The sequence below is a fragment of the Primulina eburnea genome, chromosome 16 (genome assembly GCF_022965805.1).
Source record: "Primulina eburnea isolate SZY01 chromosome 16, ASM2296580v1, whole genome shotgun sequence".
Lineage (NCBI taxonomy): Eukaryota > Viridiplantae > Streptophyta > Magnoliopsida > Lamiales > Gesneriaceae > Primulina > Primulina eburnea.
The window spans coordinates 5852081-5867923 of NC_133116.1; the positions used below are offsets into that span (position 1 = coordinate 5852081).

Genomic DNA, 15843 nt, shown 5'->3' on the forward strand with positions numbered 1-15843 from the left:
CATCTTAGTGCAAGCACCAAATTTTACATTTTTAAGATAGAAATAACACATAGTTCCATTTTTGAAGTTTAATCTTTTTTAAAAAAATCAATTATTGTTATCGAATTGTCTTGTCTGCTTATTATAAATAAATTAATATCAAGACAGGAACAAATATCAAAATATTGACAAAAATTTGTATGAGACGGTATCACGAGTCATATTTTGTGAGACGTATATCTTATTTGGATCACTATGAAAAGTATTACTTTTTATGCTAATAGTATTATTTTTTATTGTGAATATCGATAGGGTTGACCCGTCTCACAGATAAAGATTCGTGAGACCATCTGACAAGAGATCTACTCCAAAATATTTCACAATACAATATATAGTATTATAAGTTTGACATAAAAAATACAAATTTTCTAATAAATTACTTTATCTCCATTTTTTTTTTTTTACTATATTCACTCATACCAATAACATGTAAAAATCTCTTATAATGAGTAAAAAGAAATAAATTCATTTTTTGTTATTCACACTCTATTTAACATATAAATGTTATTTACAAAGTATGCAAATAACAAAAAATTTGCACCCTTCAAGAAAACCATTATTTTCCTTTATGTTAATCAAACATGTAAACATTATTCTTTTAAAATATTCATATTACGTTCTAAATCCCAATTTAACATATTCGTCACAATAAAATATTTATATTAAAAATGCCAAAAAAAAAATTGGAAAAATTTTAATTAGACTTATTTAAGTTGGTAATTTTTTAAAATTATATATATCTACTACTATTAATAATGCAAGAGTCCTTTTCAAGACATTGTCCTTTTTACGGTGAAAACCACCCAAAAAAAGGCTATGCCCAATGTTTTCAGAATTATTAAACATGTGATGATTGGTTGCTCCCCTGAGGAATATTTTAATGTAATTAGTTATATTTTGTTGTTGTAAATTCTAGGAATCTTTAAGGCAATAATATTTCTTTGACAAATTTTATATATTATGTTATTATGATACATTCTAGCAATCTTTGAGGAAATAAAATTGGTTAGCAAAGTTCATGAAAATCTTGCATGATTGAATGGCAACAAAAAAAAAAATATCAATGTTGAGAGATTCACTAAATCAGTTTCTAGAATTGATTTGAGTCAAGTCATAGCTTGCATACAAAAATCAATAATATTGAGAGATTCAATAAATCAAGAGAAATCAATTTCTTGAATTGGTTGGGTCAAGTCAAAATTTGTATATATAGGTCAGTTTATTGCAAATTTCTGGCACAAACATTTGATAAATTAAAGTGTCACTTTCTTGAATCCTTCCGTTGTTGAGGTTCAAAAGCAATGAAGTCTTCTTTTGCATTAGTCTCAATTATGTAAACTCGATTTCTTTTTAAATGATTATTTTATCGTAAGACATCGCACAAGCATATTCATTTGTGCATAAATATCTCTGTGCTATTTTAATTTTTTGTGTTTTATATTATTCTATTGCATGTTGTCACGAATTGTTACAACATCCGAGACAACATGTATCTGATACACACGACTCTTACATTTATGTTAAACAAAATACTTTCATTTACCACGACATATCAAAATTGGCTTCTAATTACATTAGTCATTTGTTGGTTTACAACATGGATCTCATTGCTTTTATTCATGTTATTGCAACATAAATAAAATGCCTCCAGTTTGCGAGCAATGTTGCGGACCTCCACGCGACTGATCAGTCGATGGCTTAGCATAGATCTGGGCAGAAGCCCGCCGAGAACTCAGGCGTCTCTATTTATGATAACATATATGATGACAAATTATACAATGTATTTTAGCTACATCTATTTAGCAGAAATGATACCGTTGGTGTTGATTAATTTGTTCAAAATCTTTGGTTCTTGGTTATCATTAGAATATGCAAAGAAATTCACTGTCACTATCGATTTCATTGCCAAATTCGAACCTTTTCAAAAAGAAAAATAACATATTATTTTAAAAAAATCATTGAATATTGCAATCTTCCTTCGTCGCCTTCTTAATTTCTTTCAATGATTAAAAAGAATTAAATATATCAAATTTCTGTAAAAACAAAAGTCATTGGGCAAAATATGGATTTTTATTTCGTTTTCTAGTTTCAGGTTATTAAAAAAAGCGTATAAATATTATTTATGATGTAAAGGGAATAAAATTCTTCACTATTGTCTGTTTACATTGGGAAATATATATACAATACAACCTCTAATTTAGATCCTAAATTAACGGATATACACCTTAATACAATATAAATTTTTATATGAAAGGAGCCCGATGGAGGCAAGTTAGTGGAATTCCCAGATTTTGTGCAATCATTGATTTTACCAATCTTAACACTGCCCCTCAAGTTTGGAATGTATGTTGACAATTCCTAACTTGTTGAGTAGAGCACAGAATTGCAGATAGCTCAAAGGCTTTGTAAAAATGTCTGCCGGTTGCTCTGTCGTGGAGACATGAGTCATCTTTATTATTCCTTCTTGAACCTTTTCCCTTATAAGATGACAATCGATTTCTATATGCTTTGTTCGTTCATGGTAGACCGGATTTGAGGCAATGTGTAGTGCTGCCTGATTGTCACAATGCAGGTTGACAGGATGAAGATGTTTGATTCCCAAATCATTTAGGATTGTTCTCAACCAGATCACTTCACAACAAGTGGCAGCCATAGATCGATATTCAGCTTCCGCACTAGATCGTGATACGGTTGTTTGTTTCTTGGTTTTCCATGAAACCAATGAGCTGCCAAGGAATATGCAATATCCAGTAACCGACCTGCGAGTATCACGACATCTCGCCCAGTCAGCATCACAAAAGGCATTCAGTTGCAATGTAGATTCAGCAGGGAAAAATATCCCTTGTCCAGGTGTTTGTTTCAAATATCGTAAGACGCGATGAGCTGCTTCCAAATGTGGTGTCCGTGGTTTGTCCATAAATTGACTCAAAACATGCACTGCTATATGTCAAATCAGGTCTTGTGATTGTCAAATAAATTAAGCGTCCAACGAGTCTACTCACCTTCAAAATTGCTTAGAGTTAAGTTTTGTTCCATAGGAAAAAGGGCTGGTTTTGCACCAAGATAACCAGCGTCTTCAAGAATCTCAAGTGCATATTTCCTTTGTGAAAAAGTGATGCCTTTCTTAGATCGTGCAACCTCTATACCGAGAAAGTATTTCAATTGTCCGAGATCCTTTAATTTGAACTGATTTCTTAAGAATACTTTTGTATCTTCAATATCTTGCAAGTCATTCCCCGCAATGACAACATCATCTACATAAATGAGGAGAACCGTGAACTTATTACCTTGGGATCGGACGAACAAGGAATAAACAGCCTTTGATTGCTTGAAGTTGGCCTGTTTGAGAGCAGTAGAGAATTTGATAAACCATTGACGTGAAGCTTGCTTGAGACCATACAAGGATTTGTGGAGTTTGCACACTCTTGTCTCCCCCTTTCGTCCGAAACCAGGAGGTAATGACATGTAAACATCTTCATCAAGATCTCCATTTAAGAATGCATTATTGACATCGAGTTGGTGAAGGTGCCAATTTTGACTCGAAGCAATTGCAAGATGTAGATGAACTGTCACAAGTTTTGCAACAAGAGCAAAGGTCTCTCTGTAGTCTAGGCCTTCGACTTGGTTGTATCCTTTGGCCACCAACCTAGCTTTAAAACGTTCGACTGTACCATCAGCATGCAGTTTAATCTTATAGACCCATTTGCACCCTACTAGCTTCTTCCCGGGAGGTAATGATTGCAATGACCATGTGTTGTTGGCCTCGAGAGCATCAAGTTCCTCTTGCATGGCCATGTTCCAACGAGGATCGCGAACAGCTTGTGCAAAGGAAGATGGTTCTTTTCCAATCGTAAGAGAAATTGTGAAAGCACGGTGTTTGGCAGATAGTCGATCATAAGAAAGAACATTAGAGAGAGGATAGGAAGTACCTGTAGCTTCAGCCAATGCCGAGTTTGATGTTGGGGCGTTCCTTGAGGGAAGAGGAATACCGACATGATACTCACGTAGATAGCTGGGTGTTGTCGTAGTTCTTGAGGGTCGTGATGAAGGCATTTTGGGAACGTGAGTTGAATCAGGCTGGTTGATGGATGGTGAATCTGTAAGTGAGGGAACAATTGGGGAAGAAGATTCAATGTCGGAATTTGAAGGTTCTTTGTTGGTGAAATGCTCGAGTGGTGAGTCTTCAGTGGTTAAAAACCGTGGGATTACATCATGATGATGCATTGGAGTTGTGTCTACAGTAGCGGAAGGTGAAAATGGAAAAATATTTTAATGAAAGATAACATCTCGTGAAACAAGAACTTTACCACTTGATATATCATAGACTCTGTAACCTTTTTGGCCGTATGGGTAACCTAAGAAAAGACATCTAGTGGCTCGGGGATCAAATTTCGTGAGATGTTGGTGATGTGTAGAGACAAAGCACAAGCAACCAAATACTCGTAAATGATTATATGTGGGTTGCTTGTGAGAAATCATCTCAAATGGTGTTTTTCCTTGTAGAAGAGGTGTAGGAGTTCGATTGAGAAGGTAGGTGGCAGTCAAGATGTCATCTTCCCAAAATTTCTTAGGAAGATTAGCTTGGAATAGCAAGGCTCGAGCTACATTGAAGAGGTGTCGGTGTTTTCGCTCAGCAACCCCATTTTGTTGTGGGGTGGAGACACAACTAGTTTGATGGATTATACCCTTACTTGAATAAAAACTTTCCATTGTAAATTCTGGTCCATTATCACTTCGGAGAACTTTGATTTTCGAACCAAATTGTGTCTCAATGAGGTTGATGAAATTAGTAATATATGGGCAAGTATCTGTGAGTAAGAAAATATTGTGCCCCTTGGATGGAAGGAACATGGTACCCCCCCCCCCCCCCAAATGTCGACGTGAATTAATTCAAAGGGTGTTCTAGTCTGAATAGAGCTTAATGTAAATGGAGAGCGAGTTTGTTTCGCTAATGGGCATATTGAACAATCAGAAATATCACAAAAATTAATATCTCTGTCAGAACGAGAAAGTAAATGCAATGCCTTATTGGATAGATGTCCAAGACGTTGGTGCCAAAGTTTTGGAGAACAAATTCTTGCGGTGACTGCATTGCATTTGGTTGCTTGTGGAGTATCAAGATAGTAGAGTCCTCCTAGCTCAGTTCCCGTCCCAATCATCTTCCCCGATCGTTGGTCCTGTAGCATACAAGCAGTATCGGTGAACATGGCGACATATTCGGGGCAATGCACAAGTTTGCTAATAGAAATCAAATTCAGCTTGAAAGAAGGGACACACAACACATTTTGTAAAGTGAAATTGGGAAAATGGACACTGCCTATATGTGTGACAGTGGCAGTGGTTCCATTAGCTAAGTGAACGGATCGATTGGTTACACAAGACTTTTTCGTCAACAAATCAGCCGAATGAACCATGTGATCTGTGACTCCGGTGTCAAGTATGCAACATACTTTTCTATCAATAATTGAAGCTTGGTAAGCCATACCTGAGATATCAGTCATTGCCGATGTACTACCAACGTGATTAGCAATTGAATTGGACTTACTCCCATCAAGTAGTGCCATGAGATTTTGGTATTGTCACCTGTGAGAGTGAATTGTTTAGAGGTTGCTGGTACATTGGCATCTACGTGATTGACTTTGGAAGAGAAATTCTTCTGTTCTCGCTGTCTTGGTTTATTACTTATGGAATTCGTCTTCTGCAGCTTTCGACAGATATCAATGGTGTGACCCGACCAACCACAATAATCACATTTCAGATGTGCTCGACAAGTATCGGCAGTGTGTCCAGGTTTGTTACAGGTTTCACATTGAAGATGTGGATGTTTGGGTGTGGGAAACCTCTCTAATCTGTGCATATTGTTTTTCACAACAAAGGCTGATGGTTCGGTCAATGGTGCGCCTCTATTCGGCATTCCTCGCTGTTTTTCTTCTTGAAGGACAAGAGAATGGGCTTTATTGATAGTGGGGAGTGGATCCATAAGCAGAATCTGTCCTCGAACTGCGGCATAGATTTCATTAAGTCCCATAAGAAATTTCATGGTCTTTTGGTTTTGTTGGAACTGTGAAACATCTTTCATAGCACTACATATGCATTGTGGGAAGCTATATAGTGCATCTCGTTCATCCCACAGCCCTTTAAGTTTGGTATAATAAGCTGCAACAGTCATGTTGTCTTGTTTGCAGTTGTATGTGGCTTCCTGACGTGGAAAAGATGGACACTATTGGTACGGGAAAAACGATCTTTCAAATCGCTCCAAATTTCGCTAGCATCTTCATAATATATTACGCTTGCTGTAATATCTTGTGAGATTGAATTGGAAAGCCATGCCTTTACAAGATTATTACACCGCCGCCATTGTTGAAGCTCCGCGATGGAAGTCTCCGGTGGCTGTTTGATGAAGCCATTCACGAAGCCTTCTTTATTCTTGATGTTGAGAGCCATGAGCATGGCACGGCTCCAAGTGCTGTAGTTTTCTCCATTCAATGGTTGTGTGACAAGTATTAGCCCAGGTTGATCAGAATAATGGAGATAAAGAGGATCATTAGGATTATCAAATTTGTTAGCCTCGTATTTGGCTGACTTTTGGTTTTCATCTTTTCCTACAATGTGTTTTGGCTAGAGGATGATGAGGAAAATATTGGTTGTGAAAAAGGAGGTGGGACGATGACTGCTCTGATACCATGTAAAGGGAATAAAATTCTTCACTATTGTCTGTTTACATTTAGAAATATATATACAATATAACCTCTAATTTAGATCCTAAATTAACGGATATACACCTTAATACAATATAAATTTCTATATGGAAGGAGCCCGATGGAGGCAAGTTAGTGGAATTCCCAGATTTTGTGCAATCATTGATTTTACCAATCTTAACATATGACACGATTATTAGGTACAAAATATAAACCGAAAGATAACGGCAAGGAGATTTGATCTTCGTGGAAAAAACATTCTTAATTATTATTAGTTTAAGGGAAAAAAAATCAAACTAAACTCTAGAGGGAGGTCATCTGGTCAAAGATGGATCACGTGGAGTTTGACTTGTTAAATAAGTATATGTTTGCCACATTTCTGGTCACGGTATTGAACGGTTTCGGGCCAACCACTGAAAACAGGGGAAGATGGCGAGTTGTGCTGCAAAAGGCGGCTGCCCCAGTGATTATGTGGCCATCGCCATCTCCTTTATCTCTATCCTCTTGTAATTTTTCCAATCTTTCAGGAATTTATGCAGAAATAAGTTTTGAACTTTTTGGCTTACATTTTTTGTGAATATTGTATTTGTTTTATTTTACCTTTTGGTGATTGGGAGTTCTTTTCTTTGGTTGATTTGAAGTGGGATTTTTCTGGGGTTGATATCTGTGGTGCCATAGATCAGGGTTCTTGCGTTGGAATGGCATATTGTTTTTGTTTATGCTCTTTGCGTAGTTCTGAGGATTTGCTGCTGATTTCATTAGTGTGAAATGATCTTTATGTGCCAAAGACTCTTTTCCTTGTTATATCCATTCAAGGATTTTGAAATATGTTCTTGTTTATTTCTGGGTATATTCTTTAACAGAGCTAAGATATAGCTGTTGCAATTAGTAGAGGTTGTGGGCGAAGTCCAATAAATATGGAGAGCCAAAAACTTGAGGAATAAAAGTAATTATGTCGAGGTTCTTGCTTCATTTTGGAGTGTGGAACTCATTTTGGGTCTTGGGCTAGTTGCTCGGGGATGGTTGTCTAATTTGGGAATTAATATAAGTTTTCATATATTCAATTGTTAGCCTGGGTACTTTACAAGATTTTAGCTGATGGGGGCCCTTCATTGGTAGTGATTAGTGTACATTTTTTTCATTGTGTTTGAAAATGTTGTTTCTCTTGTATAGGCTTCTTGCAAAAGCTGCTGCTCCCTATCTAATTCACAGGATTCCACGACCTAAAGGCAGTGGCTTTTGGCTGGTAGTCGTTCAAGTTTTTGCCAGTTTCAGTCTTTTATTGGCACTTGTGGTAAAAGATCCCTCTTCTGCATTTGTATACAACTTCAGCTGCTATCATTGTTAGTTTTTATCAGTTTCATATTTAAATTTCCAGTTCAAACTTTTTACTGACTTTATTGATATTGGATGTGGCCTCTACAGATGGGCTTCGGTTTCTTAAGATTTAGAAGGAGGCATTGGTGGATATCTTGCTATGTATGGGCTGGTAATTTTTACATAAAGTTGTGACGACATTAGCATATTCCGCTTCAGTCCAAGATTTCTATTTCACATTTGTATTTGCATTGTCTAATAAAAACCCAAATGTTAATTTTTCTCTCAGTTTGGGCTGAAGGTCCTCTAGGATTTGGCTTGCTGATGAGCTGTCGAATTGCACAGGTGTTTCAACTATATAACATATTTGTTAGGTACATGAATATGTTTCTGAAAAGTAAGAAAGCATTTATCTCCTAGGATTTTGGCAGACTCTTTCGACATATATAAAGTGTTTCATGCTATTTCATAAGAAATAGTGTCCCGACTTTAAATCTGCTCACTGTAATTATTTTTACTGACCCAACATGATTTTGTGTATTCTTTTATTGATCTCATTTCTCTAGAGACTTGCGATTTTCCAGGAGACGTTTGCCACCTGTTCGATCATATATATTTCTTCCTTTGCTTCTCTTGCCCTGGATCGTGGCTGCAACATGTAAGGATTACTTCATATGAGTGTTTCTCTAGTTCCATTTTTGTATGTGGATAGCCATTGGTAATTGTCCAGAAATTAATTTCTTTTTGTCAATTTACAGTATTGTCAATTGGCTCAATATATTATTTTTCGCTTAAATCTCTAGCTATTCTTTTGATCATGCTTACATCTACTATTTTAACTTTGATGCGTTGCTTCATTATTATTGGCATAATCTTACTTTTTTACGATGCAGTTATTCAAATAAAAAAGCCTCTTAATAACCTTTGCCACATGGGGACTCGATGGATCATCACAATTCTTAGTCTGCATGCAATTTATGTGGCAGTTTTGGTTGGTTTTACAGCAGCAGTTCGACATATAGAGTTTAGATTCCATGAATTCAAGGACCTCTGGCGAGGAATTTTAGTCTCCGCTTGTTCCATTGGTACATCAATTTCTATCTTGTTTAAGCATTCTTATACTTGAAATAATCGACCACTCTTTGTGGATATATCCATGGAGAAGCCAGTTTCAGTTATGTGATCCGTTCTTTCTGTAAAGGGATATGGACGGTTTCTTATGTTCTGACTGAGGTCCATGAAGATGTTCCAGGGCTTCAAATTATCTCGAGATTTTTGTTGCTCTTTATGGTATGCTTAACCTGGCTTATTATGGTATCTTTGTCTCTGTATTTCTGCCTTTGGTTCGTTTTGCTTATGATTTTATCCGATGAATTTTCATTTCTCATGATGGTTATTTGAACAAATTTTTCATCAGACCAGTGTACTTGTGGTGGTGTTTTTCACCGTATCAATGTCGCAACCTCTTGTCTCTATTATGAGATTGAGTAGAAAAGAACACCAGGAATGCAAGACAATGGGTGACGTCCTGGGTATCATACCTGAATCTGGCGTTCTGTGTCAGAGGGAACCGGCTCAATTGGCAGATCCAAACGAACCTTTGGATAAACTTCTTCTGAACAGAAGATTTCGCCAGTCTTTCATGGAATTTGCCGATAGGTGCTTAGAAGTCCTCTGTTAAAGCGCATATTGTTTCTTCTATTGACATACGGCTGAGTTTCGTTCTATCAATGCAGCTCTTTGGCTGGCGAAAGTGTCCATTTCTATGAAGAGGTGCAGCAGCTCGACAAAATCCCACATAATGATCATGTGAGAAGGATCTACATGGCAAGGCATATCATAGACAAATATATAACCCCAGGTATCATATTTTTCGTTTCCTCGTCATTGCCTTGCTAATTTTGGGTCGCTTTTTCATACTGTTCTAGATGTAGGTTCTACAATGGAGGTTAACATTTCTCACCGCAGTCGCCAACAAATTCTCAATACTCCTGATTTAACCAACCTGGATCTCTTTAACAGTGCACTAAATGAGTTGATGCATCTAATGAAGATGGTCAGTTCTTGAATAACTCATTCTATCTTATTGTATTTTCAAGTGGGTTATTTTCTTACACGCTTACTGTCATTTATATGCATTTTTATTGTATACGAAGAATTTGGCGAATGATTACTGGTCATCCACCTTCTTCCTAAAACTGAAAGAAGAGGACAGTATGAGGACCGTAGGCCATGATCTAGAACAGATCTCAGGTTGGAATTTCTCGCAAAGGTTAAGCTCGATTCATTGTGCCGACAACCCTTTTCAACAAGATTACATCCCAAGAAAATTGGGATCCAGTACTCATGAATCAGGGAAATAAAAACTGCCGGTAAACTGTTTCTCCTTTCTTGCAAAAACTAATTCTTGATCCATCTTGGACGAGATAATAGCGCAGATTACATGACTGTCAAATGTATGCATTGTGTTGTAACTGATCGATTATAGGATTTCTATGGCTTCCTCGAGTTGATTACATGCCGTCAAAGATTAAAGACGACTACTTTTTGCTTGTGGAGGCTATGGGAAATACATATGATGAATATACAGATATATATATATATATATATATATATATAGTACCGAGAACTTGTTGTAACTGTTTATAGTTCATTTTCTTACAATAGCAAATTTTGGTTTACAGTTATTATTACATTGCCAATCAAAATTACGCTAAATAATATACCAAGCACGAATTTAATGACAGTTGATATATTTGAAAATCATTCGAAAATGTCCCTTATCATCCTGTGAAAACCAAAAAGAGCATAAAATCTAGTATTAAAAGTAAATATTTATTATAAAGCCTTGTATTTTTTAAATTTAAGCAAACCCCCCTCCCCCTTTTTGTTTATTCTTACTAATTTAATTATTTCTCATCGTGTCATTTTCCCTAATGTTGATTAATTAAATTTCTCGGGTATTACAAATAAACCACAATAAGAATAACCATCAATTTATTGACACTAGTTTTTTTTTTTTTTTTCATTATTTAGCGATCCAATTTTTTTTTAAACAGAATTATGATAAATAATGAATTTTTTTAAATAAAATATGGCAAAAACTTGTGTGAGACGGTCTCACGGGTTGTATTTGTGAGACGGATCTCTTATTTGAGTCACCCATGAAAATGTATTACTTTTTATGCTAAGAGTATTATTTTTTATTGTGAATATGGGTAGGGTTGACCTGTCTCATAATTATGATCCGTGAGACGGTCTCACACGAGAACCACTCAAAAAATATTAATTTAGTTTAAAATAAAAAAAAAAAATTATTTACTGTTGTTTCACTTTTTACAATAAAATATAAACACAAATGCAAAAAAATAAAGAGGGATTTGTTTGCTTGAACTTAAAAAACACGGGATAATATATGATCATTTATTTTTCATAGGGTTTTATGATCTTTTTAGTTATCATATGGGTGATATATTATATTTTTCCGAAATTACAGTCGATTGAATTTTATGCCAAAAAAATTTCACTGATTCATTATAATATATTTGTCATCATCTGACTTGTTTGTGACATTGTTTGGTTCGTGGGAATTGACCGTATATGATGTATAATATATAAGTAACAGAATGATATACATATATGATTATCATTTGTAGATAATAAGTCAAATATTAGATTAATCAAATATTTATGATATGATAAAAAATTGTGCGAGACGGTCTCACAGGTCGTATTTTGTGAGACAGATCTCTTATTTAGGTTATCCATGAAAAAGTATTATTTTTTATGTTACGAGTATTACTTTTTATTGTGAATATCGGTCGGGTTGACATGTTTCATAGATAAAGATTCGTGAGACCGTCTCACAAGAGACCTACTCTATTAGACAAAAACTTGTGTGAGACGGTCTCACTGGTCGAATTTGTGAGACGGATCTCTTATTTGGGTCATCCATGAAAAAGAATAATTTTTTATGTTAAAAGTATTACTTTTGATTGTGAATATGTGTAGGGTTGACCTGTCTCATAAGTTAGTATTCGTGAGAGATAAGTTAGTATTCGTGAGACGGTCTCACTTGAGACCCACTCTAAATATTATTTCAAACGTGAAGTATAACTGCATGCACGATAAAGGGTCCTTTCCTTAAATAATCCAACATGTTCCTTTCATTGCATGAAACCCGTAATTTTTAACCTAAAATGGAGAAAAGTGCAACCAATTTTTTGGCCTCCACGTTATTTTGATGAACTTCTCACATTCTATGATCCACAAACCCAACTTAAAGTAACACTTGACATGGAGAACCCAATCGAGGAAAGTCATAGAAGATTACCAAAAATCAATTTTAATATCCAAGAAAACCGATTAACAAAAATCTTGTCTAAAATAAAATTCATCTAAATAAATTTTCACCCCACAGGATCATTGAGCCAAAATTTAATTTTGTTTTCTTCTTAATGATATCATTGGATTGTCTGTAAATTTTGAAAAAAATTGTTGGGCTTTGGAGTGTTAAAGTAGAGTAGAAGATATGGTTTATCAGACTTTAAATCTCTTCATAGTTCGGTACACATGATAGGATAAACATGTGATATATAATATAAGGATAAATAAGATGCACGATATTATATTTAATGTTTGGTATTATTTTAATAAGAGTGATTAAATTTATATATTAGATTGTAATGACAGAATTAACTTTATCATAATAAATTTTATAATTTCAAAATTGTTGTTTGAGTTCATATTTTTTATCTGTTCATGCGCCGATAGTGCTTGTATGATTTATTTTTTTTTTTTTACCTAATTTTATATATTATATAATATGATAATTGAACTCTTGATTTTGTGAGTCAACTCAAATATCAATTTTTAAGGTTAATCGAGTGATACTAATAATTTTATAGAGATTTATAAAAATCATTTATATAATTATCTCGAATTCATTTATATAATTATCATGTTATATAATATATAAAAATAAATAAAAATATTTATTTGATTTTAATTTCACCTACTAGCATATATAGATTTATAAAAATCATTTATAAATTGAATGTAATTAAGTCATTTGTTGTGTATTTTATCATTAAATTAAAATTATCGCACATAATAGAAGGGACATTTTATCCTTCTAAAAAATTATTTATCAAGGACCCATGATATTAACATGAGCTTTTTAAAAAGGTACCAAACATATGATAAAAAGGATTATTTATCAATCCCTCACTTATTTCATATACCAAACTATGTGTTACAGAATAAAATAACATATTCTTTAAATTTTGTTTAAAAATAGTTCATTAAATTTTAAATATTGTTTGGAGTGTGGCGATATATGCTCCCTCTTTTTTTCTCCTTTTTGCCATATGGGAAGTCGCAATCGCTATCCTTCAATGTACACTTCTAAACTTCGAAATAACCCAAGAGTCTGAATACCACAGTAATATGCTCTCTTTTTATGGGTTGGATTTGCTCATGAGTTTTTGTTAGGCAAAAACTTGTGTGAGACGGTCTCACGGGTCATATTTGTGAGACGGGTATCTTATTTGAGTAATTCATGAAAAAGTATTACTTTTTATGCTAAGAGTATTATTTTTTATTGTGAATATCTATAGGGTTGACTCGTCTCACAGATTAAGATCTGTGAGACGGTCTCATATAAGACACACTCTTTTTGTTATCACAATAACCTATAACTTGTCGGGCAAAGGTATTCATGGAGTTCAACAAAATAGCTAGTGAATCACTTATAAACAAATGTTTGAGAAGCAAGAGGAGAAATATATATACTAGTACACCGACATATGCGTTGCGTGCTTGTACAATATTTTTTATAATTCATTTGGTTTGTATTTAAATGAAGATCAAAATGTAATGATAATAAATAGTGAGAGACTGCACTGTAATTTTGGTATATGAAATAAAAAATAAATAGACAAAAGAAAACAAAAGCTCTATCCACTAAGCTATATGTAACTTATATTTAAATCTTAACATTTTTTTTAATATATATAATTATTAAAACAGACAATAACACAAAAAATTAGTTACTCTAGGATCTCTGACTTTATAATATAGTGTGTGTATATATAATTGGATTCGATTTTAGTCATGATATATATATCGATACTATATCACACATTATTTTAGGGGAACAAATAAGGGATTATTTTTCTAATCAAAACATATAGAATAATAAAATCACATTATAAAAAAATTATATAGAAATTGTGTGATTATTTTTTTAAACCCATTTTTTGGAACAAAAGTATCACTGGGCCAGTGGCTATCTGTAATTGAGCTCATTTGATCATATTTTTTTTAAAAAAAAAACTTTGATTTACTGAATGATAAATAATAATCTGAAAATGAGAATTTATTAAGATGACATCGGGTTGCTTTCCGAGAAGTAATAAATAACCGTGTAATTAATAAATGAAAACCTGTCCCACGAAGGAAAAAGGAGCACTTTCAGCCACTGAAATAAGTCGAAACATACACTTGCATGCCTGCATCACTTTTGATGGTCTGTTTTTTTTGGGTTTTTTTTAAAAATAATTTAATTTTTAAAATTAATTTCAAAAATAACTTTAAAAAAAAGGTGTGCAAGAATACCCCAATCCGCGCTTATGAAGTGCGGACGCTGAGTGTCCGCGTTTCGTAAGCACGGACAGGTGCTCCACGTCGGCGCGACATAATATATATCAAAACCGTCGCTAAAATTGAATCCGTCGCTAAAATGGAATCTGCGACGGTTTATAAAGCGTCGCTCATTTTAGCGACGGTTCAAAAACGTCGCTATGCTGAAATTTTGGTCCATCCAACACACGCTACGGATAATTGTATTAACGGCGTACATATACATGTCGCGGATAATAGTATTAACAGCGTGCACATGTACGCCACAGATATCTTGAACTTTCAACGACTTGCATCTTTGCAGAATGTAATGTGCTCTGCAAAAAACCATTTTTTGTAGTGAAGACATAGAAAAAAACAGACAAGAAATTCATCACGAAATAAGATTTTTCAAGAACCTCTACTATTCAACCTGGTTTTTCAGTGATTCAGGGATGGCTAACTTTGTATTATTATTAAATTATTTTTTAAAAAAAACCCGTTTTTTTAGGTCAAATTGATGTGTACTTCTCAAAATAATCATAATACAAAGTAAGAATAAATTTTATACATAGTTTCTCAAAATAATTTTTCCATATCTATATGCATACACGAATATTAGAATCAAACACGTAGTAAATAGGTCAAAAACAATAGTTGTTAACCAAAACAAAATTTTATTTTCTTATATCCATAGCAACGTAAAGTGTACATCTACTAAGGTGCTAATGAGTCAAACTTTTTAACTTATAAATTTGGAAATATGCGTGTCTATTTTATAGTGTTGTCTCATATCAACAAAGACGTACATAAATTCAATTGCTGAAAAAACATATATTTTGGTTTCTACGAAGATTGAAATTATGGAGACCAGTCAAGGATCTTTGGTCTAACAGCAAAGGTGAAGTCCCAAAATTCAAGAAATTTTGGATTAGAATATATATTTATTTATGAGTTGTTTAGTTACACAAAAATCGACGGATAACAGGAACTAAATTTAATGTTTGTGAAACAAAAGTCGAGGAATTTACTGCAGACCAGTTGCCCCCATTTTCTCTTAATTTGAAGTTTAAACACACTTCTATATAAAATTACAATATATAATATAATATCATATCCATGTATATTAGGTTATAATGTTTGTTGTGGAAAAAATTATGGAATATGT

General features: G+C 34.0%; 1 protein-coding gene across 5 annotated transcripts; it reads left to right on the forward strand.

Annotated features, from left to right (window-relative positions):
• The first annotated feature begins 7105 nt into the window (after window positions 1-7105).
• On the forward strand, window positions 7106-10726 carry LOC140817146 (regulator of G-protein signaling 1-like). 5 transcript variants are annotated; one of them, XM_073176752.1, is made up of 12 exons: window positions 7106-7243; window positions 7911-8031; window positions 8163-8226; window positions 8344-8428; window positions 8621-8712; window positions 8948-9139; window positions 9256-9344; window positions 9472-9713; window positions 9791-9915; window positions 9989-10110; window positions 10211-10426; window positions 10543-10724. In XM_073176752.1, the coding sequence occupies exons 1-11, from the start codon at window positions 7167-7169 to the stop codon at window positions 10415-10417; spliced, it is 1416 nt and encodes a 471-aa protein (XP_073032853.1). In that variant the 5' UTR covers window positions 7106-7166; the 3' UTR covers window positions 10418-10426; window positions 10543-10724. The 5 variants fall into 5 exon arrangements, with proteins under 5 accessions (XP_073032853.1, XP_073032852.1, XP_073032854.1 ...); XM_073176751.1 differs by having other exon boundaries at window positions 10211-10724; XM_073176753.1 differs by having other exon boundaries at window positions 8639-8712; window positions 10211-10713.
• The last annotated feature ends 5117 nt before the right edge of the window (window positions 10727-15843 follow it).